General features: G+C 39.5%; 1 protein-coding gene across 15 annotated transcripts in view; it reads right to left on the bottom strand.

The window, feature by feature from the left end:
• ablim2 (actin binding LIM protein family, member 2) overlaps positions 1–24307 on the bottom strand; it is a 107913-nt gene that overhangs the window by 61935 nt on the left and 21671 nt on the right. For 4 of the 15 annotated variants that reach the window (XR_008600550.1, XR_008600556.1, XR_008600544.1 and 1 more), the window contains exons 1-2: positions 20609–20804; positions 6846–7013 (exon numbers count right to left, since the gene is read on the bottom strand). Coding sequence is in view for 1 of the 15 variants with exons in the window: in XM_055007617.1 (XP_054863592.1) it covers positions 6846–7013; positions 20609–20624 (184 nt within the window). In the remaining 14 variants the exon portion in view is untranslated. Of the gene's footprint in view, positions 1–6845; positions 7014–20608; positions 20810–24307 lie in introns of those variants that run through there. The other 11 variants (XR_008600541.1, XR_008600549.1, XR_008600553.1 and 8 more) reach the window with 5 other exon arrangements.

Below are 24307 nucleotides of genomic sequence, written 5' to 3'. Positions count from 1 at the left end.
TTTTTTCTACTTTTCTACATTTTTTCTACAATTTTCTCCTCTCAACTGAGCTGTTGAACATGTTAAACCAATTCTTTTTTTTTTGTAAAAGATGGTGCAGTGGCACCAAAGCCAGCTCCATTTGTGGAATTAAGACTTTGAGATTAGTTTAAATCCCTAAAATTAGCGTCTTTTCTCTCCTTCCAAAGCTCAAGAACAAACACCCACTAAAATTAACACAAATAATGAGCTTTCCTCAATTCCATCTTTCCTTTTTTTGTGAAGCAAAAGTTTGGAGATTAACTGTGCCTTTAAAAAGAATGCTATTTGCTGTTTTTATTTTCTTTTTAATATGACGCACATGCGGCATTGGGAAGCGTTCTAGCTCGGCAGACTACACCCACTTCATGAATAAAACTGTTTTTAGATTTATGGAGACGTAAGCAGGGAGCAATAAAAGATCCCACCCCTGTGTGAGCGACTCTTAATGCTTGTGTACGACAAAAAAGCAGCACGTGTCGGACATAAAGGAGTGTTTCTGTAAATAAAAGATTCCATCTCTTACACTCGGACACTTCATTTATCAGTTTCCATGATTGCCTACATTAGGGTGTGGCTGCATATTTTCACATTTGAGTATTCCCCACTGTATTCAAATGCTGTTTGGATGAAGCAGTGGCAGCCCTTCATGAAAGCAGATCAGGGATGAAAAGTCACGCCTGAGTTGCTTCGTTTTGTCAGCAGCTGCCTGCTATTGATGGTGTCTCAGCTTAAAGACGTCTGAGAGGCAGACATAACAGGATATACAGGGACGGCCACAGTTGGTACCTAAATAAAACACACTTCCTCAAACCACACAGCTCCGTGTTGACGGCAGTTACCATGAAAACAGCAATTAGGGCTCATCAAGTGCTCCAGAGCTTTAAAGCTGCACTGTGTTATTTTTTCTTTTCTTTGTTTCGGTTTGGGATATCATGTGTTGGAAGTAAATTTAAAGGTCTCATTTTGTAATACGACACTATTTATAAAGACTTTACAAGGTGTGAGTAATGCATGTATGATGATTTACTGACACTTAGATGTAATTTAGTAATAAGTCGTGAATAAAAACAGCTTTTGGGTTGACCGGTTGTGGAAAATATCTCATTAGTTAACATTATTAATAGACATAAAGTGTTTATATTTTGCACAGACAAAGTAGTGTCCCAGAAAATGGTTACAATTCAGGTGGTATGAACTTCTAAACTGAATTCTTTTAGTAAAATGTTGAACACATGTAGAGCATGAAGAACCCTTATATATAATTTAAAAATGCAAAATAAATCAGCCTTAAAACAATGCAGTGCAGTAAAATTTGTATTTCCCAAGATCTCTGGATTCATAGTTTGGCTTTTTTGTCAGTATAGGTTAAATGAATGTCACACATCATACATAAAATCATATAGAATTCAGATTTTTGTCCAAACTAATATGATTTCAAGAGATTGTCAAACCCTTTCCAATCAAATTTAAATGAATTTACTATTGATAAAGGCATTGATTATCCTCTCAATGGGGTACAATGGGTACAATGAGGAATCAAAACTATGACTACCTTGGTCTAATATTCCACTGGCCCCCCGTGTGCTTCAAAAATAGCTCTGATCCACTCAGATCTGGACTCTACAAGACCTCCAAAGCTTCCCTGTGATATCTGGCACCAAGACGTTACCAGCAAATCACTTAAGTCCTATTAGTTGTGAGTCAGAGCCGCGATCCGGCACACCTTGTAATAACTTTATTTATGTAGCACTTGTCAAAAATAACAAAATTATGAAGTGTTTAACAATATGGCATAGTTGGAACACTAGAGGGTACAAAAATGAACTAAAATTAGGTTAGATAAAACAATCAGGTGAAACTCAACAGAAACAGACAAATCAGAAGACAGAGAATAGAGACCAGCAGGGAGTCACCTAAAACGAGGATATGAAAAACTATTTAAAAAACGTGCGTTTTAAGATGATATTTAAAAGAAGAAAGAGAATTGGAATCTCCTCAGCCAAGACCTGGCAGCAAAAGCAGTCATCTCCTGACTTTCGTCTGGCAACAAGGACAGCCAGGAGAGAATCACAGGATGCTTGAGGGCCCATAAAACATGCCTATGAAGTGTTTAAAATCAGTTTAAGATTGTTCCATGCTACACCAAGACACCAAGAATAGAAGATGTACAAAGAGAATAAAACAGGACCCAAGAATGAACCCTGAGGTACCAATTAACTTCCAATACCCTGTTGCCGAGTTATGGTTTGTCCCTCCTTGGGCCAGTCTTGGAAGGTACTCATTACTGTTGACAGGAAGTAGCACACAAACCTTGCAATTTGGAAGCTACTCCAAACCAGACACCTCGCTTAGACCAATCTGATCCTCGTCAAAGTGGCTCAGGTATTTCCTCCTACCAACCAATTACAGTCTAATATTCGCAAGACCTTGACATCCTTCGTTGTTACACGGTAATCATGTCATTGGGTCTCTGGGTTGTCTAGCCGTATCACATGTTTTTAGCCAAATTACCACAAGTAAGGAGTCACTGGATCCCCTCAACTATTAGTTGCCCGAGCATGTTAATCCAGCCACGTTCAAACAGCACTTAGGTGTACATGAGGGTAAACCCCTGAGGCTATGCCTACTATTAGCAGTCCAGAGCAACCTTGATTACAAGCCAGTGCTAAAGAGGCTAACATTAATTCATATCAGTCCAATGCTCTTTCTGGTTGAAGTGTTAATTGCACATAACTAGAGGAGCGCTGATGGTTCCTCTCTTCAAACCTGGCACTGTTAGCCTGCTGGCTAGGACCCAGGCCAGCTGTAATTGGTGTTAATATGGCAATAAAGTCAGGGGTCATGATTCCGTCACAGGTTAATCTTGCTATCTTTCATACAGGGCAGTTGGTCAGAGGTGAGGTGGACTGTGTGTTTCTGGCTCATAAATCAGAAGCTGCTAAGGGACGATATTTCACCTGATTTTATGACCCATAAAGAACGTGCTAAGATAAAATTCTAACATCTAAGGGAGCGGTGTACTTTGTTGAACTTGGCTCCTGACACAGAGTCAGATGGCTTCTCTTGTCTTTGATGTTCAGTTTTGAACCGCAGATAGAGAAATTTGATCTCCGCTCGGCCTGCTGGGGTTTATTTTATTTCCATCGCTGAGTTTCAGATTCCTGTCAGTCCACATCTGGAAGTTTTAATAGCAAACAACCCAACCTGAGTCCCCACCTAATTCTCCCAATGCTGGAAACACTCTGCACATTTAATAAGCCAAATTAGTTGGAAATTCAATTAATTCTGCCATGCTTTGGATTTATAGATAGAAGGAATGGCCAGACACTGTTTTGTTTTTTTTGGGTGGCATGAACAGCACCCTTAAATCCACCTCCTGAATGCCTGGCACTAAATTAGCCAGCCCCACGCTTCCTAATTAAGCCCTTTAGAAAGGCAGAGCAAAATAACTTCATCCTGGGTAGAAAACAGCTCTCCGTCCCTTTAATTACGACCTCAAGTAACTGCGAAATAATGACTTTAAAGTATTAACATCTGATGAATTTGCATGAGTAATTTGTGAGTGTGACCCAAGGCGTGTAATCAGCGCAATTTGCTCAAGTCAAACATAAAACCTCTTCATAAAGGCACGAATTCAGCTCAATTAGTAGGGTAAGGAAGTCTTTAATAGCCGCACAATATTAAAACACAACATGCTTAAAAGGCTAATCCGTCCTTTATATGACGCAGCAGCAGTTTGATATAACTTTGTAAATAAGAAAAAAAGTAGGAATGTACATTGCATTAGAATGATCAAGAAAATATAATTAGTGTTGTGTTATATTACTATATATTGCATTTCCATAATATTACTGAAAAGCAGTTAAATTAGCATCTGGTGGCTAATTTCATTCCATTCTATATGCTGCTGGCTACTTGTTGTAAAATAACTAGCACCAATAGCTATGTGTAATCTATTTAAGCATAGTGGTGCTAAAATAGTTGCCTGGGACATCGTATGTTAGAAAAATCTAATTAAAATCATGCTACGAGCCAATGGAAACAACTATGTACCCATTTTTACATAACATCGATATTGCTTCATCTTTCAGACATCTTGGTTGTTTTGCATTTATTTTGGTCTATTGTGCCTTTTTGTGGTCATTTTGTATCATTTCGTGGTCATTTTGAGTCTCTCTTTACTTGTTGAGGAGGGGGGCGACTTCTCTAGATGCAAAAAGACGTTCAATTGTATGGAAGTCTTTAAGAAAACAATCCTACTTTTCACTTGATCTGCTAATTCAGTAAACATTTTCCTTCTGAGTTTATGGTCTTATTTGGTCATTTAAAGACTTTCTGAATACAGCATTGTGCTCATTTAGCAAGTTACGGTCCCGTTTAGAGGAATATAGAAGATAAAACAGGATGAGTTTTAGGACAGGGCGTCTTTGTCATTGACAGGTTGCTACTAAATCGCTGTGTTCAGTGTCCTTGAGTTCAATAAGTCAACTTGCTTGTTACATCTAGTTTCGAAATGCCAAGATGGTGACGGCCACATGCCAAAGTCAAGGCTTCCAAACAGAAGGGTTAGCAAGGGGTTACCAACGGGTCATATAACGGTCACTACATCCATCTTTTATATACATAGTTATATACAGTTTATGCAGTGACTCTCTATGGGAACAAGTTAGTGGTGCCCAAGTCATTTTTTCAACCAAAACACCTCAGAGTTGGGTTAAACCAACATGCACTTCACCAGTGGCCATGGCTAACAATACATAAACAAAAATTCCTTGCAGCTGTTTCATAGTGGTTGCATATACTGGCTAGCAAAACCAAATGATGTGCTCCTGTTCTTGTGTCTAAGAGCTGAAAATAGCCGTAAAAACAAGAACGGTTCATTCAGGATCATTCTGGTTTATTATAACTAGGACCAATAACGTAGGCCTTTCTCATTATCTGACTCTGTCATCTATTAATTCAGTGTGTAGACAGTGTCATTATTATACATTAGAATAATGGGCAGAGCTATAAAAATAAGATCCGAGTGGTAATAGACTGGAATTATCTGATAAGGTCAGGCTTAAACGAACTGATCGCTGATTGCAGTTGACTTATCTCATCATCACTGATTCATCACGAGAATCACAGAGTTAAAGAAGGAGAGGGGGGAGGAGGTAATGGTGGGGTGTAAATGTAGAGACAGGCAGTCTGCTGGTCAGTGCAGGATTAAAGGCGATAAACTCCAGGAAGCTGCCGACACTGTAGCGACCCCGGAGGTTGCCGAGCAACCGGAGCGTGTGTTGACGACAACAGCGGTCTGACACGAGGCTCGTGCTGGGAGGAGTGCAAACACACCCTCCGGTCACATGCAAAAAGATAGAAAAAAACAACCAACACCCACACCCACCCACAGCACACACACACAAACACATGGAGCAAACTCGGATTTCAAGTTTCTAACACTTGCAGCTAAACAACCCAGAAATAAATACACAGAAGAAACCCCCAGACACACATCAGTCACTTTAACTGGTTAAATGTGACCAACCTATTAGTACTGACTCAATGAATTTCCTCTTACTGGTCAACTATCCATAACAATGTCACAACAAATGACTTATCTACAATAATGAATTGGCCACAAAGATGTATTAAATTACCAACAGACTCTTGTCAGTGGTTAGTCATGGCTAAACTCTTACAAAAAATTTACAAAGGATTCAAATTGTAATATGAGGACTAGCATCTATAAAACAATTATCTGTAGGTGGTGGTCAATACAATACAGAACCATATGATGATACAATATGATACGATAGGATAGGATAGGATATGAAACTACATGCTATGATATGCTATGCTATGACATGCTATGATATATAATATATGACCATAGAATATGCTACGCTATGCTAAACTAGGCTAGGCTGTGCTATGCTATGGTCTTATATGACCATAGGATAGGATAGGATACACTATGACACAATATGATATGACAGGATATGACATGATACGACACCATACAATATGGATATGATAGGAAACAGTATGATATGCTATGCTATGATCTGATATGCTATGATATGCTATAATATATGATATATGACCATAGAATATGCTATGCTATGCTATGCGATGCTATGCTGTGATCTGATATGCTATGCTATGATATGCTATGTTAATGCTATGGTTTTATGTGACCATAGGATAGGACAGTACACAGTATGACACAGTATGATATGATATGACACAATATGATATGACACCATACAATATGATATGATAGGAAACAATATGATGTGATCTGATAGGCTATGCTATGTTGATTCACTGTGATTTATGACCATAGAATATGCTATGCTATGCTATATTATGATATATGATATATTATATATGACCATAGAATATGCTATGCTATGCTATGCTACAATATCATATGACACAAAAAGATATGAAACTATACGATGATATAAAAAGATGTGATCTGATGTGTATAATACGTGACAACTATGACACAATACGATACAATACAATCTCTTAGCCTTCTTATTGAGAAGTATGTGAACTATATATTATATGTAATTTCAAGCTACATGGCTAATGAAGCTCATTCATTACCCCCATAAACCTATTCTGACTATTCTACTAAGCACTATATAGCAATTGATCGTCCATCCTATATATTCTTCAGAAAAAAACTGCTTTACTTTTCAGGGTGTGCATCTACTTCCCAACCAAAATGGCATCCTGGGATGTTCAGCTTTTGGTGTCTAGTTTGTGTGAGGTTGTGGATTCTGCGTTGACAGTGTAAAGGTGAGAGATAAGATGAGGCTGTTTCATACCTTTGCAGACGAAACACTTGATGTGGAAGTGTTTGTTCTGAACTCGCAGAGCCTCCCCTTTGCATGGCTTCCCGCAGTTCTGACAGGGGATCGGTCCTCCTCCGCCTTGTTTCTGCTTCTGCTTCTGCTTCTGCTCCAGAGGGCTGTGGACAGCCTGCTGCTGAAACACTGCAGGAGACAGAAAAAAGGCAATTTTAGATCCCAATCTAGTACATACTGGAGAGTAAATAGTCTGTGTGTGGAGGATGGTTCCATAGTGATGGTTAGTCACAGATATTGGGAGATTTTTGCGCATGTTTTGCATGAAGATACAGTAGTAAGTAGCTTTCATCCAAAAATATCTGCCTCATTTCTGTGACCCACACTTTACATTTGTCCCCATTTGGTTCTTCAAACTTCAGGCACCATCATTTTACTCCAATACACACACAAGTCCTACTTTTTCGCAATGACATATTCCATTATTGTGATGAAACAATGCTTTGATCCATAAATATCCAAGTCGTCGGATGTAAAAATAACACCAGTCTTTATTTCTTTTTGTTCTTTGGCTCACGCTGAAACATGTTACTTGTTTTCAGCATGTACAGAGACATTGGGCTGTCTTGTTGTTCGTTCCCTTGAGACTCACGCCCTATTCAGAAAAATGGGTTCAATCACAACTGGGGTCTATATGTGTGGTTCGACCCTCAGCTGACCCTCCTTCATGGATGTGGGACTTACAAGGGTCAACTATTATATGAATGGGACCCTCAGACTCTTGACTAGCAACCCATGTGGTTGCTAGTCAAGAGTCTGATTGTGTTGTGTGCTGCACCAACATGGCGTAAATGCCTGCCATAAATAAAGTCATCTCCATAGAAATGGTTCATATGGTGGTCGTAAGAAGAACATAAATGCACAGAGAACCTCCATGTAATTGACAGCATCTACCATTCATTCCAAACAATGTCCACTTCTGTTGGCGTTAGATGTAACACTCAGCTAGGACGCAATTAGTAACGAATGCAAAAATGCTGCAGGAGAGCCCAGATGGATCCACGTCTTATGTGATTGGCAGTAGCAATGGTTTTACAAGTGTCCAATAGTTTAATATGTGCCACTTTTCCTTTAAATCAACCACTACATGCATAACCCTAACTCTGATGTTAGCCTGACCCTTTCTCTAGTGAGGTTGTTGGGTACAAGTAGGGGGTGGTCGACTAAATTCTTGACAATTGTAATAGAGACTATCTCTAACTGTAGACATTGGAATTCTGTGGTTGAGCATCATCCAGCACCAATGGCACCGTTTCTGGATAGATGTTGCTGTTGAGTTATACTAAGTATAATAAATGTGTTGCACTACTAACTAAATTCCATTCACTTCCATTGTGTAGGCGACATTGACAAATCCCAAATTCAATCTGACTATTAAAACCACCACAGTGTTTCCTCCAGGTTTTTTTCTCAGCAGCTGCAGCAGGCTCTCCGGGAGCCGTGGCAATGTAAACAAATGATACTTAACTGCAGATTTTCCTTGCACAACCTATTTATTGAATGGCCAGTTGAAAATGTTTTTTAAAGGTTGAATGTTAAAATTATAAAAAATACTTGAACAAGCTCATCTGAAAATGCAGTCAGCAGTTATTCATACACAGAGTGTAGATATTAGCTTAATGCTATCAATAGTTTACTCACGTTAGCGACACTGAGTTGGCACCGGGTCTAATTAACTGAAGCTACCGATATGTTACGTACCGTTAGCTGGACATGAATATTTAGAGAATGTCTTTTTAACTTGTAAAATCTATTATCAGTTATCTAAAGCTAACAACTTTTCTCCGGTAAGTCGCTGCTCTATTTTCCAAGACGACGCTCCTCTGACTCTAACCTGCTGTCTGAATGCTGTACGTGACGTCACTATCAAGGTCGCGCTCTCGCGAGTAATTAACGTCGTATTAATCCCAAAGAGTAGAAAGTGAGCAAGATAGTTTTCTGTAGTTTACCTTAGTACCCGACACAGTGCTGGACTGCTATGAAAGTGGAGACATGCGGTGGCGTGTTTGCGACGATTAAAAAAAAAAAAAAAAAAAAAAAAAAAAAAGGATTTAAAGGAGCGGCGGCGGACTGCAGAGGAAACCCTGCCACCGGATTCACTAGGGGTTGCACCTGAGCATTTTCACCATTATTTAAGTTTTTGTTAATTGTTTGGTAATTTGGGTAAAAGGATCCTGCACGTTAATTCAAACTAAACAGTTTGCATTGTGGGATTCGGCAGTGTGAGGCTACATCTCACACATACAAGCCTAGAACGATGACACACACACTGATGCTGGTTGATGATGCATCATAACTTTGTTCACAAACACTTTCCAAGAATTTGGGAGGATTGGAGTGTGCCAAGCAAAAAAACAAGTCAACAACTGCAGTGATAAACATCTAGCCTCCCTACAGGTGTTTGTGACAACGCAAAAAGCCAGGAAAAAGACTGACAACTCCATCCTCACAGTATCACCGGGACATCTCGTCCCTTTTCCCTTTCATCATCATCCTGGCACAGCGAGCTCAAACGCTGATCTGCTTTTCACCACTGACTGGAACATCGGCTAAATAAAAGGCCCTTTGTGCTCTCAGGAAACATTCACGTCGTCAGACCGGTTTTCATCAGGCCTCCATGGTTACCAATAATTGAGCCTGAAAAAGGGGAGTTCATCAAATGATTTGATTTGGAGACAGCGGCAGAGAGAGAAGGAAGTGTAGCAGAGAGCCAAACAGAGCTGCTCTTTGGAACTTGACCAAGAAACTTGTTTCGGGTGGTTTGCTCAGTTCATTGGGTGTTTATTGGGTGTTTTATTGGCACGATGTTTGGACTTAGATTAAGTTTAAGCTACAATGCTGTTTTGTTCCTCTCTACTCTATAATGTGGAAAAATTAAAACCGCACCACATTTAGCTGCCCTGACACATTTCTACCTATAAAGTTAAAAACAAACATTTTACTTATTGAATCAAAGTAAGTCACTTCATTGAACATCGTAGATATCCCTAAAACAGCCTCCAACATTTTGCAAAATAGACTTTTTGTAGATTAAGACGAGAAAACTGATACCAGTCTCGAGTTTGTGTGTTAAGTACAGATCTGGAGTCTAGTTTTTCTAGCTTAGCATAAAGACTTTAGCCTAAGGGAGACAGCAAACATGACTCAAAACAAATCTATCACCCATTTCCAGTTTGTATGGCGTGTACTCTACCAGGAATGTAAAAACATAAAGTTGTGGTTTCAGGGGAATCAAGCTCTGGAACTACTTCAGTGAACAGGTTTATCCATCCACCAAGTGCTACCATACAACACCTCTGGCATTAAGTTTGATGCCAGATAAGGTCACACAGGTTTCAGTATAGGTCACACTACATGCACAAAGGCATGACACCCACGACCTCGCTGTGAAAACAAGCTGCACATGGAAACCATGCCTTCATGTTGTTTGCCAAGAAATAGTCCCAGCATGTACAGTAACTACCAGTAGAACAACTAACTGTCATATTTACATTTCTGTTAATGTATGAGCCGAAGAACACGATAAAACATGTTTACGAGGTTGCACAAGAGGCGCCGACAGGCATATTTTACACTTTTAACCCTCCTGTCGTCCTGCGGGTCAAAATTGGCCCAGCTTAAAGTTTGAAAATGTGGAAAACAACATATTCTCACAGTGAAACTTCTGATGTCCACATTTTCAACATTTTTGGGAAATTTTTAAACATTTTTTGGTGGAAAAAAATATTAAAAATGTTTTTTAAGAACATTCACAAAAAAATCTACCAAAATCCAGCAAAATCCACTGGATTTTGGATGATTTTTATGTGAATGTTCTTAAGAAAATATTAAAAGTTTTACTGATATATATGGAATCATTTTAGATATTTTTAGGATTTTTTTGGAAGATTTTTACTCATTTTTTAAAAATATTTACAAGAATTTTCTTGCCAAATTTCGGGGAAATTTTAAATATAAAACTGTTTAGGGAAACTTTTAAGAAATTATTGGAATTTTCTTCCTGAAGGTTTTGCAAATTTTCAGAAATTTGGGGAATTTTTTTTTCTGAATTTTTGGATTTTTTTCAGACAAGGAAACAGTAATTTTTGGTGCCCATAAATGAGGACAACAGGAGGGTTAAATGGACTTTTGCAAGCTGTTTCCACTTATTGTTTGTAGTTATGCTATGTAGAATTATGCAAAGATGCAAAAAGCTAAGGGATAACTTTAAGTGTAAATGTTCTCAGAGGTTGGAACACAACAATTCCTTGCAACAGTGCTAAATTGTAAACATGCAAATTCATTTTCAAAACCAAAAAGGCTTTTCTGGACACTGTTTATGCCTGGTGCTGACAAAGAGACACTCTCAAACAAAAAAACACCCTCAAATGTAATTCAGACTTTCAATCATAAAAATAGGCCCACTAGAAGATGACTCAAGGACATGGGATGCACATTACTATATTTGATAGCAAGTAAAATAGTTTTGTTTCGGGCCTCTTGTTCTATTTCTTCCCTGTACATCCAAACCGGTGTTTGCAGCCTGCTTTACAAGAGGATACTTGACAGGGGAGTGAAAACAGCCACTGCACAGCCTTACAGCAACACATTCTTCAGCAACTTTTACGAGGTCCGCTCACCCATGGTGAGATTTGTAGTGTGTTTGTATGTCCAAGACAAACACAGCCTCCCCAACCTGATCTCTTTAGTATGATAACCTGCCATTGTTTTATTGAGTTAGGCCCCATGCCAGAGTTTTCAAAAGTATAATGTCCAAATCAGACTTTTACTCAAATAGAAAGTGAAAAATTGTACCTTGGTGATACTGGACATTCTTGAGGTCAGTAATATAATGAAAATATAGAGAAAGGAAACAGTTCATGGAGTTTTCTTTGGATCATGCTAAAAGCCCAAAGAGCTACTTCCATTCAGTCTATATGTCTAGATTACAATGCGATCTCTGACTTGAAAATGTGCTGACTTCAAAACTGAATCAAGGCGAGAATAGGAAATTTGGGCGATCTTGCTTAGATTCTGTTGTCTGTCGGAGGTTGGGATATATTGAAGCTACCCATGCTGAGCCTAGATGTGGGCACGGCGGCCAATAAAGAGAAGAATTTAGGAGGGGAAAGTCTTGAGTCCTCGTAAAAAAGGTCTAAGACCAAAATGATTGCAACCATCTGGAAAAGACAACAGTCCAAAACCGAGGACGGGCTGGGAGGCGGGTAGGCAGCAGGGATTGGTAGTCGCAGGGGAAGCCTCCTGATCTGACCTGGCGTACGTTGCTGAACCCTTGCACCTGTTGGGGGGGATCCAGTGTCATTACTTCCTCTTCAAACAGCAAATAGAAGAGGAGGGCGTGCATGATGAAGAGACAGGAGATGATCTTTCGGGCCAGATGTAGAATCCAGCAACTTGCTGCAGACATTCAGGCTGCCGGGAACCAAGATAGTTGTAGTGGTCTTTGATAAAGCTCCAACAATCTGTCAGTGGGGAGTCAGTAAGCTGACAAAATTAGTGGCCTGTTCAATCTATTTTGAATTATTGCTTTTTTGTGCCCTTGTTAGTGTTCTTGACAGAGCAATGATTGCATCTTTGTGGTTCAGGCATTTGAAAAATACCAAGTAACCAGGGTGACAATCTATCTTTTTTGCCATTTTTTTACGAGCATATTTCGAAGAAGATGATACAATTTTTTCTGCTATACAACAAAGTTGAAATGTGTCTCCCAGAATGCACTTGAATCACTTGGTAATACGTTGCTTCAAGTCCCCAAATGTAGTCAAATTAAAGTCAAACCTGCTACATATTGGAGACGTGTTTTGCACCAATGCATTTCTGTCCCTGTAAGCACTTATTAGTAATGAGGTCAAAAGTTAAGGAGAAAGGAACAAAAGTAATGAGTGGAGTTAATTCATTTGGACATGGGTGATGTAAGAAAGCAATGAGCTTCCTTTCTGCGATGGAAGACAGAGAGTGACTGTGCTGAGTGTGGCAGCATATAGAGTCCTCCCCTCCTCCCAGCCATCTACTGCTGCCAACGTCCTGTCTTCTCCAGGAGGCCAGTTGTCCATATCATCAATCAGCCTCTCTGGCGTCTGTTCTGGCTGACTGCTACTACTGATGCCGTTGTCCCAAAGGTCGCAGCCAGGCAGGCAGATATCTGAGCAATGCAACACTACATGTCTGTACTGTGTGCAGTCACACCACTGGAAGCTTCTGGGAACAAACAGTGACCAACGGCAGCTAACCATCTGCACATGTATACCATACAACTGCCCAAATATCAGCATTAGCTACACATTTAGCAACCCTCTGTGATGCCTTATGAAGCGAGACTCACACTTACCCAATCACTTCTAATTTCTCTTTTTTAAAGGAAGTTTGCATTCAAGACTTTGCTTTGAACTGAAATTGAGAAGCTCCCAAGTTTTACAGTGGACCGTCTAAACTTGACAGTAACTCTTCCAACAACTTTGTTAATGGTGCAACATGAAAAAGCTTTTAAGATACACATATGTATGATATGAAACCGCATGCCACTGCGCAGTGGAAAACACAAGCATCTATATCTCTAATGCCTTTTCAAGGAGCCATGCTCCGGCACCTCCTAAAAATAGTGTTCCCTCAACTCACGGGGATCCCATGGTGCTCTGCAGCATTCCTGGTGTGAACCATCTGCAGAGGCAGCAGGGGTGGGCAGGGGATCAAAATGCTCACATTACCACAGCAGGAGTAGTTCGTGGTCGCCGAGCTGCTGACCTTGGGGACGCTCATTTTGTTATGAGTAAAGATGTGAACATATTCCAAAACAATTAAATGATGTTTTACTTTCATGGGGAGGTTAGGAAATACTAATAATACACAGGGTTCCTAATGAGTTCTTTGGTTGGGATGGTGGTTCTACATCATTTATCATATGAACAAAATGCTGGCAAATACAAATAAACTAGATGCCACTTTTACCTGTTTTAACAGAGTTTCAAAAATATTTTCATAGACTTGTAAATTTGTTTGTGTTGACATAAAGAACCTCTTAAAAATGGCTTCTGACACGAGCAAAGAGGAAATTGTCTGAAATGTTCACGTTTCTTTACTGTGATTAAATTGCTGACAAAAGTTAATGTACTTAGAGAGTTGCAATTTGACTTTCACAAATTTTACTTAGTGCCCTCACCAACCCTATGTCCTAGATTTGATATTACTTTACAACTCAATTGTTCTCCCAAGTACATATAGGAGCAACAGAATCATTGGCTGGACTATGATCATGAGAAATCTATTTTTCAACAAACAAAAAGCCACATTTCTGGACTGCTTTGGAGTTTGCATGGAGGTGCTTAGGGTGGATGATGGGTGGACAAAGAACACAACTGTCAAGTGCTTTTAGAAGCAGAAAATAACCAGTAAAAGTTTGATGATGCTGTAGTTACTATTAGTCGACAATGTATTGCAAGATCGGATATTTTGGTGAAAAAACAAACATCAATGAACATTTAAATGATGCATTTAGTACCAGTTAGCATGTTTGCAACTTGCTAAATTTGCTAAACATTTCCCCATTATGTTGACAGAAAATGACATAAGTTCATATTTAAGTTTTTACCATCATTTATTTGCTGTCATAATTTAGTTGTACAAGTCATTTTAGGGATTCTAAAGTCATGTTCTTTGACAATTATTGAAGCAAAAACTAAGAAGTATATGAAATGTTGCTGTACCTGCTACTTCAGGACAGACTGGTTAACATCCATAGCTTCTTTTAACCCTCGTGTCGTCCTGCGGATCAAAATTGACCTGGTTTAAAGTTTGAAAATGTGGGAAAAAAGTATGTTTTCACAGTGAAACTTCTGATGTCCACATTTTCAACTTTTTTGGGAAATCTTTGAACATTTTTTGGTGGAAAAAAAAATGTCAAAAAATATAAAAATCAACCAAAATCCAACAAAATTCGCTGGATTTTGGTTGATTTTTTTGTGAATGTTTTTAAAGAAAATATTAGAAGTTTTACTGATATATATGGAATCGCTTTAGATATTTTTAGGCTTTGTTTGGAAGATTTTTACTCATTTTTTGAAAATATTTACAAGAATTTTCTTGCCAAATTTGGGGGATTTTTTTTTTTTTTAAATTAAAATTTTAAGGGAAACTTTTAAGGATTTATTGGAATTTTCTTCCTGAAGGTTTTGCAAATTTTCCGAAATTTGTGGAATTTTTTTGCTGAATTTTTGGATTTTTTTCAGACAAGGAAACAATATTTTTTGGTTCCCGTAAATGAGGACAACAGGAGGGTTAAGGTGTTACTTAAGAGAAAATTGACTATATGAATCCAACATCGCCTACGTTTGCACCGATATTGCCTGAAATCTAATGAAACCACAACTTCCTCTCTATAGACTACTATAATTTGTGTGATTTATTACCAAAGTGGTGCTTTCGTGCTTGAATGCATGCTCTTAGCCCAGCAATACAACAGTCTGAGAATTTGCAACATTTTAAAGACCTGTTAAATAAAATTTGACACAACTTCATTAGTTGCATTCACATCCTCTTCGGGACTTAATATGATTAACACCATGTGACAGGTTTTTAAGAGGCTGCTCACACCTGGCTTCGCCTTGGTATGGGCATGACTTCACTGCCTAAGCGTTTCCTGTCTGTCACCCTAACAGAAAACTCACTCCATTATCTCATCCTCGCTAGAAGCCAAGAAAAAGACATGAGGAGACCCTATAGTCCAAGTTCACTGAGTACAGTCACGACGGCGAAAACGTGGAAAACGACCAGGAATAAATTTAGACTAGAAATTACGAGTTGCATGTTTTTGTGCTCCAGTCGAAGCGCTAACATCCACCTGTGCAGTCACACCTTCAACCTGACCCGTACACCATTTCACCTCCTACCCTGAGGTCAAGACAGCTGACCTTCCACCCTTTTGGCAGATGTTAGTTCAGTCCTTATAGAGACAATGGCACGTCACATAAACAGGGGCATGTTTGAAGCTAACTACTGCTATGCTAGTGATACTATTTATATAATAGTACCTAAAATAGCCACCGGAACATTATGAAATCTGTCATTACCCTTAATAGTAGCCCTGAGGGAAGCTGGAAGAGGCAACTGGTGTGCTTTCTAATGAATCCGGCCTTTGTGTGAAAACATATGATTCCTGCCATTCGTCTGACAGATGACTCAGTGAATAGTTGCTCCACGTGGATGACACCCAGCCTACAGATATGATCCCACGTGTTACTGCAGCTGGCTCTGCTGGAACACTTCCATGCATTTGTCTCAGGACAACACAGTGCAAGGTCCAATTAAATAGGATCCAACACTATAGATACATAAGATGCACATATGTTATGTCACGTTCTGGGTCTTGGCTAATTATAGCATAAAGTTACGGCCCCGTTCTGTTTCAACATGCCCTTGTGCACAAGGAAAGTTCCATAAAGAAGCAGCTTTGTGGTCACAGTTTCACTTAGCCCTGACCTCAAACACCTCTAGTGTGAACCCTGATGCCTGAGGCTGAATAAAGCATCGAGGCTAAATGGGATCAATTCCTCGCAGACATGCTCCAGAACGAATGAAATGATCAGTCCCAGACCTGATAACCCATACAAGCAGTGTGTTAGGCTGTGTGTCAGAGCAGTCTTCTTTGGCAGAAAAGCACTCGGATGGAGCACGAGGGTTTTGTTTCTATGACGGCAATATTTTGACAACCTGTCAACACCCAAAGGAGCTTTAAAAAAAATGTCAGGTTGCAAGATAAACATTCAAATTTACCTTGTAAGTTGCAAAAATTTAACATTCTGTGTTATTTAAACTCAGATTGCTGCACAAGCTGATTGAAAACTAAATTAAACTCAATGAAAATGCCTTGTCTTAGGCAAAGAGCTTATAAAACACGACGTCAAGCATATTATTTTTAAAGAAAAACACTGTTTTTGTTGCTTTTTTTGCTTTAGTTTCCTACTTCCACCATGCCATGCTGTTTGGGTGTGATCCAGGCATCATGCCTGGTTTAAGTGGGACATATCAGCAGAGATGAAAGAGTCACTAAGATGAAAATAGGAGAAACTAAATAAAGAAAGTCATCTCACTGCTTCCATCGGCAGCCTGTGGAGGTGAAATAATAATAGAAGGCTTCATATGACTGGAGTGACGCAGCAGAAAATCACAGGAAACATGCACACGGCGAGCGCATTGTCAATGTACGTGAAGAATGCTGATCTAATAAACAGTTCATCACCAGGAGGGCTGATTGGGGAGGAACACAAAGGCCAGTGTGGGCAGGAATCAAAGAGGAGATTGGGTTTGTTTTGCCGGCCGTTTACTGTATTTCAGCCCCAGTGAGAAACAGCATGACTCATGAATAGAGGCTCTCTGTGGAAAACTAGTGTGTCAGCGGTTTGAGCGGAGCTGGTGCAAAAACACCGGGCAAATGCCAAGCAGGTTTCAGAAGGCAGTACAGCTGCAGTCGCATTCAAACACGCAGCAGATTATCAGCATCCACAGGACGTTTCTGCACCTTGAACTGCAGAAAGGTACATCATAGAGTCAGCAAGTGAGCACAGAGCGGCCCCAATTGCAGATTGTTACATAATTCTTGAGATTTAGTGGGAAATGAATGTAAAATAAAAGCCATATTTGCCATATTTCATTAAGCAGTGAAGGGTTGAGGTGTTTAGGAACATTCGGCTCATTGTGTTGCATTTATGATCAGCAGCTTTAATGTTTTCCTTTCATCAACCAGCTATCCAGCCACTGAAGATAGTTCTTTTCATTAAAAAACAAGTATAGAGACCAAGTTAGGACAGATATTTCTCTCAGGAGCTGGTGGAGACCAAAACAGAGCTAAAAGAACACAAAAACACAACTTCAAGTCAATGTTGACGCTTTGTTGTACAATAACTCAAGATGGGAATAGGTAAGTATTGGGTTTTTGACCTCAAGTGGCCAAAAAAATGCGGTAAAAATATTTCTTTTCACATCAGTCCTGCTCATCTGCTGACATCCAATATTTCTCATTGATCTCAACTAGCATTAAATCTCTCCCAAATATCACATTTCACAGGAAAACACAAAACAGGAGAAGTGATGGCAGAGGGAAAACTTTCTAAAAACAGACATTTCAGCTAAATCATGACGTTTTGTGTTTATTTTTTACCAACAAATCCAATAAAAAGGCCCAAGTTGAATGCATCACTGCTGCATGTGCATCCAAACCCTGATGTATCCGTGCCTCAGAGCTTCACTGTTGTCCAAAAACCATTAAAAATGCATCAGTGAGCCACGTTCCACAAACTCTGTCCTGCTGCCCCAAATACTCACTCTCACATTACATGTATTCATCCACGGGTGAAAATAGTCCCCAAAAAATGCAACTTTTTCTACTTTTTGAACAAGATTTGCTCCAAACTACAGTCAAATTCAGCCTTCAGTGTTGATGGCAACAAAAATGAGAATAACCCCATCCCTGTGTGATCTTAATCTGAAATATCATCACCGGTAGGACTAGTAAACACACGGTTTGTTTACTGGCAGGTCTGGAAAAGTGACGGCGTCGTTGCGACTGCTGACAACACGCCAGCCATTACATCACACACCCAGGATACGCTGTCCTTGGCTGGGACTGACACTCCAGTGGTGTGTGTGTGTGTGTGTGTGTGTGTGTGTGTGTGGCTATTGAGGCAGTGTTTAGCTTAAATACCTGTAAAAGCATTCATGTATACGTGCAGAACAACATGTGGAATTCTCATTAAATTAGAACACTATATACGTCAATGTGCTCGTTGTGTTTCTCACTCATTGTACAGCGTGTGTGTGTTTGTGTGTAGAAACGTGTGGGTGTGTTGCCAGCGTGTCCTCGCCACCAGACTTTAACGAGTGTCATCACAGAGCACGACATATAGTCAGAACAGGTCTAACACTGGATCGGCTTTAACAAGGCGCTTCAAAACAAGAGGAGGAAATATTTACGGTGTGTTTATGAGGCTTCTTTTTACAGCCATGCTGGCTAGAGGTCGGCGGTGGAAAGTACATTTACTCAAGTACAGTACTCGCATATTTCTATTTTGTGTTTCTGCTTAAATACATTCACAGTTAGGGATCAAATAAAAGTATTTTAAAACATGACCAGCTTTAAACATGTACACAATCTAACAACATATCAAGTTAAAATCAAACTCAATGAACTTGTTTTAATGACTGCAACCCTCAATAATCTTCTTCTTCTGTTTAAGTGTTTCTTTAGTTTACTAAGCATAAATTAAAAGGAAGGGATCAGCAGAGAAATGGCAACCAAGTAAAACTGAGTAAAACTAATCTCAACTCTGAAGCAACTTTAGCAAGTTTTGGATGAACTGGCCTCATTCTTTGGAGTTGGGGACATTTAACGGGTCATGATGTAGTGATTATAAGAAAGCAGCTGAAATCATGACATCAGTAAATACTCAAAGCTGCCCCAAGTTCCTGCAATGGAAAGCTGAATAATGTAAGAAGATTACTGCACATAATAACATTGAACTCAACAAACTAACAATAAGGAGCCGATATACTGATGCTACGATGCTAAAGGCTGCTGAGGCTGAACAAATAATCAGTTTCAAATAGAAATTGCAACGTGAAACATCTAAATCACGTTTTAAATCTATTATATGATGAATATAGGACATATATATATATATATATATATATATATATATATATATATATATATGCATTACCTTATATAATGCATCGCACCTTTATTTTGAAGAGTTTGCTGTCTCTATTCTAATATAAATGTTTATCACAGAAATGTATGCAATGCTGGCCTATGTTTTAGGGAAGACGTTGTGAAATGCTTTAAAACTAATGCCAGAGCAGTTTTTACAATCTTTCCTTACTTTTGGAAGAAGTTCTGATTTCAATTTCATTTGCTATCAAATTTCAATAATATGTAATGTTAAAAACATTCTAAAGGACCATTTAACTGAATGAGAAGTTCTACTTTTTGATAGCTACAAGTATATTTCTCTGTTAATACTGTTGATGTGGGACTATTTTTTATTTTTTTAATCCCCAATCTTATCTGTTCTGCTACAATAAAGCTCAATTACTTACAAAAATGTCCTTTAAAAGCTTGTTTGTTATGATATGCCATCATAGAGACATTATGGGAGCATTTAGAGAAACTTTAGAGCCAATGCAGAGACAATCAAAAGATGATAAAACACTGAAAGGTCACCTCGTTGTGCACTACCAGAGACGCTGCAAACAGCTATAGGCATATCATAGTGATTTCTTCTTAGCAACTGGCCCTCACCCCTTTGTAAGCTGCCCAAATGGCCGAGCTCCCAGTGTTGGAGATGCAGGCAGGGGACCAAGACAACAGTGTTGTTGCCAGGGATGGTGCAGGCAGGCAGGCAGGCAGGCAGGCGGCATATCAACCTGCAGCATAAGCATTCAGCTCGCTACCACAGGCTTGTTGTCATTCAAACAGAAAGAACCCAAAGCTTCTAACTGGGATTACATAACAGGAGGCCTGTTCAGCTGTAGGTAAAGTCACAGAAACAGCCAAAGTGCACTCATGTCACACGGAGCTGTTGACTGATTTTCCTGAGCGGTGGCTGTTAAAGAGCAATCTAAGACATAAATGGGTATTAAAAGATCAGAAAATGACTAGCGCTGAACTCTCTTCTCTCCCAGCAGGTGAACAAGAAACACACAGCTCATGAAAGGTTATTAAAGGTCAGCGTTACCTTTCTCCTCTGGCATCGTCTCTCAGTCGTTCTCCCAGGTGTGATATATATATATATATATATATATATATTGTTATGTCCTTGGCTAGGTAATAATTACAGACAATATCCCAGAAATCTTTCTCAGAGTCCTCTGACAGCGTTGCGACACATCCTCTGCACACTCCGGTGTAATAACAGATGGGAGCAGAGTGAACGCTCTGTCCGTCACTATCTCTGGAATGAGCTGGAGGTCATATGACTCTCTATGCAGCTCGCCCTCCCTCCCTCCCTCTCTCTCTCCCTCCCTCTCTCTGAGTTATTGCAGCTATCTGTTATAAATAGAAGCATGTGGAGCTCAAAGAGAATGACACCTCTTCTCAGTAATCTGTCACTGGGCGTGTCCCAGTCCTCCCAGTCCACAGCAAACTCCACAGTGACAGCTCAGTGATGACCAAGAGAAGTGCTTAATATGTTTGAATTTTGTTTGATTTACAGTATTTTGTATTTATTTACTTGTAAACTTTATTTGTCAGTGTCTTATCCAGAGTATGATGACAGATTAAAGCTGCACGAATCAATAATGTCATCATTACTGATCAGATTTCTATGACTAAAAGGCTAAATTAATTCTGATTAAAAATTTGGTTATTTATTTATTTTAATTTTATTTGGACGGGACAGTGGATATTAACCCTCCTGTTGTCTTCATTTACGGGCACCAAAAAAATATTGTTTCCTTGTCTGAAAAAAATCCCAAAAATCTGAAAAAAAAATTTCCCAAATTTCTGAAAATTTGCAAAACCATTAGGAAGAAAATTCCAATAATTCATTAAAAGTTTCCCTTAAAATTTTAATTTAAAAAAAAAAAAAATCCCCCAAATTTGGCAAGAAAATTCTTGTAAATATTTTCAAAAAATGAGCAAAAATCTTCCCCCAAAAAATCCCAAAAATATCTACAGTGATTCCATATATATCAGTAAAACTTCTAATATTTTCTTTAAGAACATTCACATAAAAATCAACCAAAATCCAGCGAATTTCGCTGGATTTTGACACACTCGTAGACACTTATTTCCATTTGAAAATAAAGGATACTTCAGTATGATGAAAGGAAGTGGCTTACTTGCTCTGCAGTCAGTACACTAGTCTCTCCAGTACAGTCCTACCAGTGCGTGTCTGGACATCTGATTTACGTTCAAGGTGACGTCATATTGAGCTGCTTTGTGTTTGTTGGTATTTGGACACTGGCTTTAACTCTCCCTATTGATCTGAACTGATATCTAATCGATACTCAGGGAGCGGAAACACTTAGCCTTTGGGATCGAACTGGCCTTATACCCACCGAGGCAAGTCCAGAGTTGACACACTGAACATGGAGGGGGTGGACAAAATAATGTGAACTGAAATGACTGCTATTCAGTTTTTTTAGAAGAAAAATGATGGATAGTGATGTCTGTCTTTAAATGTTTCTTTTCTGCAAATGCTTTTGTAATGATGCAACAGAAAGGCTTCAGACAGCACATTATGTGGCGTGACTTGACTCGCTAATTGTACCTCATGATTCTCAAACAATTTTGCCGGCCAAAGCACACAAATGGTTGCATGATGTGACTGAACACTGTATGTACAGTGTGGAGAAACAATGAGGCAATTCGTCACTCAGCCGCCGCAGGGTCACCTGAGGTTAATGGTAATGATGTTGGACTTTTTCCATACTCTGGGCCCCCCAAAAAACAATGGCCACTTCCACAATGGGGAGGTAATCAGGCAGAATCATTAGGCATCGAGCCAGGCATTCAGAACACAACTGAACCAGATGACCTGAGGGGGAAATATTATGCAATCATTGTTATAACTGCTCTTAAGGTTGATCTTCCAAAATATTACCAGTTTTTGTCACCCATTTTGTGGGGAGGTTCCACTGATTTTTCCAAAACTTTGGTACAGACCTAAATATCTCAACAAATCTTGGATGGACTGCAACATTTTTTACAGAAATGCCTCTTGTTTAGAGGATTATGTGACTTGTGGACTGCTTTGAAGTTGGGTACAGGTACTCATGGTTTTCAGAGGGCTTTGGTGATTCCTACAATTTTCACTTAGAGCTACCACAAGATTTTACATATCCAAAGTATAATCTCTATATGATGCACTGGCACAAAATTTGATACAAACATCCGTTGGTCTCAGAGGATGAACTCTACAGATTTTGGTGATCCTGACTTCTCTGCTAATAACAGCAATATTTGTAGCTATGAGGGAACAGTTTGGGCAAAAATTGGACACAAACAACCTTTGTTATGTTTCCTAGAGGATAGCTTCAAATTATTTTGGATGATGACTCCCACCACTAACTTAACACCATCCGATGCATTATTTGAACCTTGGTTTATGATATTGTTTGTATTCCGACCACAAGAACTGCCCCTCTAGAACCTATTTTGGGGACGTTTTTGGAGGAGAAAAAGGTACCTACTGGACCTAAAAAAAAAAAACTTACTCTGTGAGACTATAAGCTTGGAAAGTAGAAATGCCAATTGGTGAAACTCATGGACGACAACCAGCATCATTTTTTTCTACCGCTTGCTGAGTAGCAGTCTTTTTTCTAACATCACATTTCCAACATGAATTTCACCATACAGGCTTGCAAAACAAACCTTCATTGTTTTATCTCTGACATGTTCATGGAACTGGAGTTTTGCCCAGTAGCTACTATTTCTCATTGTTTTGGTGCACTTGGAGGTACCATTGTGTTCAATGCTGCTGGATCCTCCACCACAATGGAAATTAAAAGGTTGAAGGTGCCGATTACGAGGCCACACATTATATTGCACTTGCTTTGAAAGCCACCTATTGTATATATCGGGGTGGTAGATTTGTAGTTCTTCTACCCTTCTGACCGCAATATATCAGCTTCTGAGGGTTAAGGATTGGCCTCCAAACAAAGACTGTCTCTTGAGCCCTGATAGAGGCCAGACACAGCCTGAGCTGCATTCACAGCTTTGACATGGCAGGTGAATGGTGTCCAACCTGTCAACTCACACCAGCAGGAGCCCATAGAGGAGGTTATTAAAAAGCTACCAAAAATAACAGACAGGATGTACCAGAGGAGTGTATAAAAACTGTGCTGATTGCCAGCGAGCAGAGACACGCCAGAGGGACTGAGCATTGAGCATGGCCTCATTTCATCCCTGACACCGCCCCCCTTCTCGCTCTCACATCATCTATTCTTTCTGTCGCTGTCATCTGAAGCTGCGACGGATAATCACTGGAACACAAAGAGAAGGAAGCGCTTCGTAAATGGTAGGAACAGCGTGCATGATGGACTGCACCATGTGAGCAGCGTCTGTGTGCGAGAGAAAACGACACAAGATCTGCATTGCAAATCATCCAGCGCCAGAGCTGCCAAGTGGAGTCTACAACAAATCCAAAAGCGGGACCAAAACAGATCGCTGTTGCTTCCAGCCGAGCCAAAATAACGAAGCCACAATGTAATTTACAGCTGCATGATGACATCGACTGAGATCAAAATGCCAAACATGACAATAAAAATGCCACTTTTGGAATTTGTCAGAGGAATTTATGCAGATTTTTGGACAAGGACGCTCTTATTGTAAAAAACACTGAGTGAAAAACAATGACTCGACTGCTTTTCCTGTCTGATCGATGACAATCTGGATTTAGCTTTGCAAAAATCTCACAGAAACTTTCTGCAAT

Source organism: Amphiprion ocellaris, chromosome 23 (genome assembly GCF_022539595.1).
Source record: "Amphiprion ocellaris isolate individual 3 ecotype Okinawa chromosome 23, ASM2253959v1, whole genome shotgun sequence".
NCBI classification, from domain to species: Eukaryota; Metazoa; Chordata; class Actinopteri; family Pomacentridae; genus Amphiprion; species Amphiprion ocellaris.
This window is presented reverse-complemented; position numbering and strand designations above follow the sequence as displayed.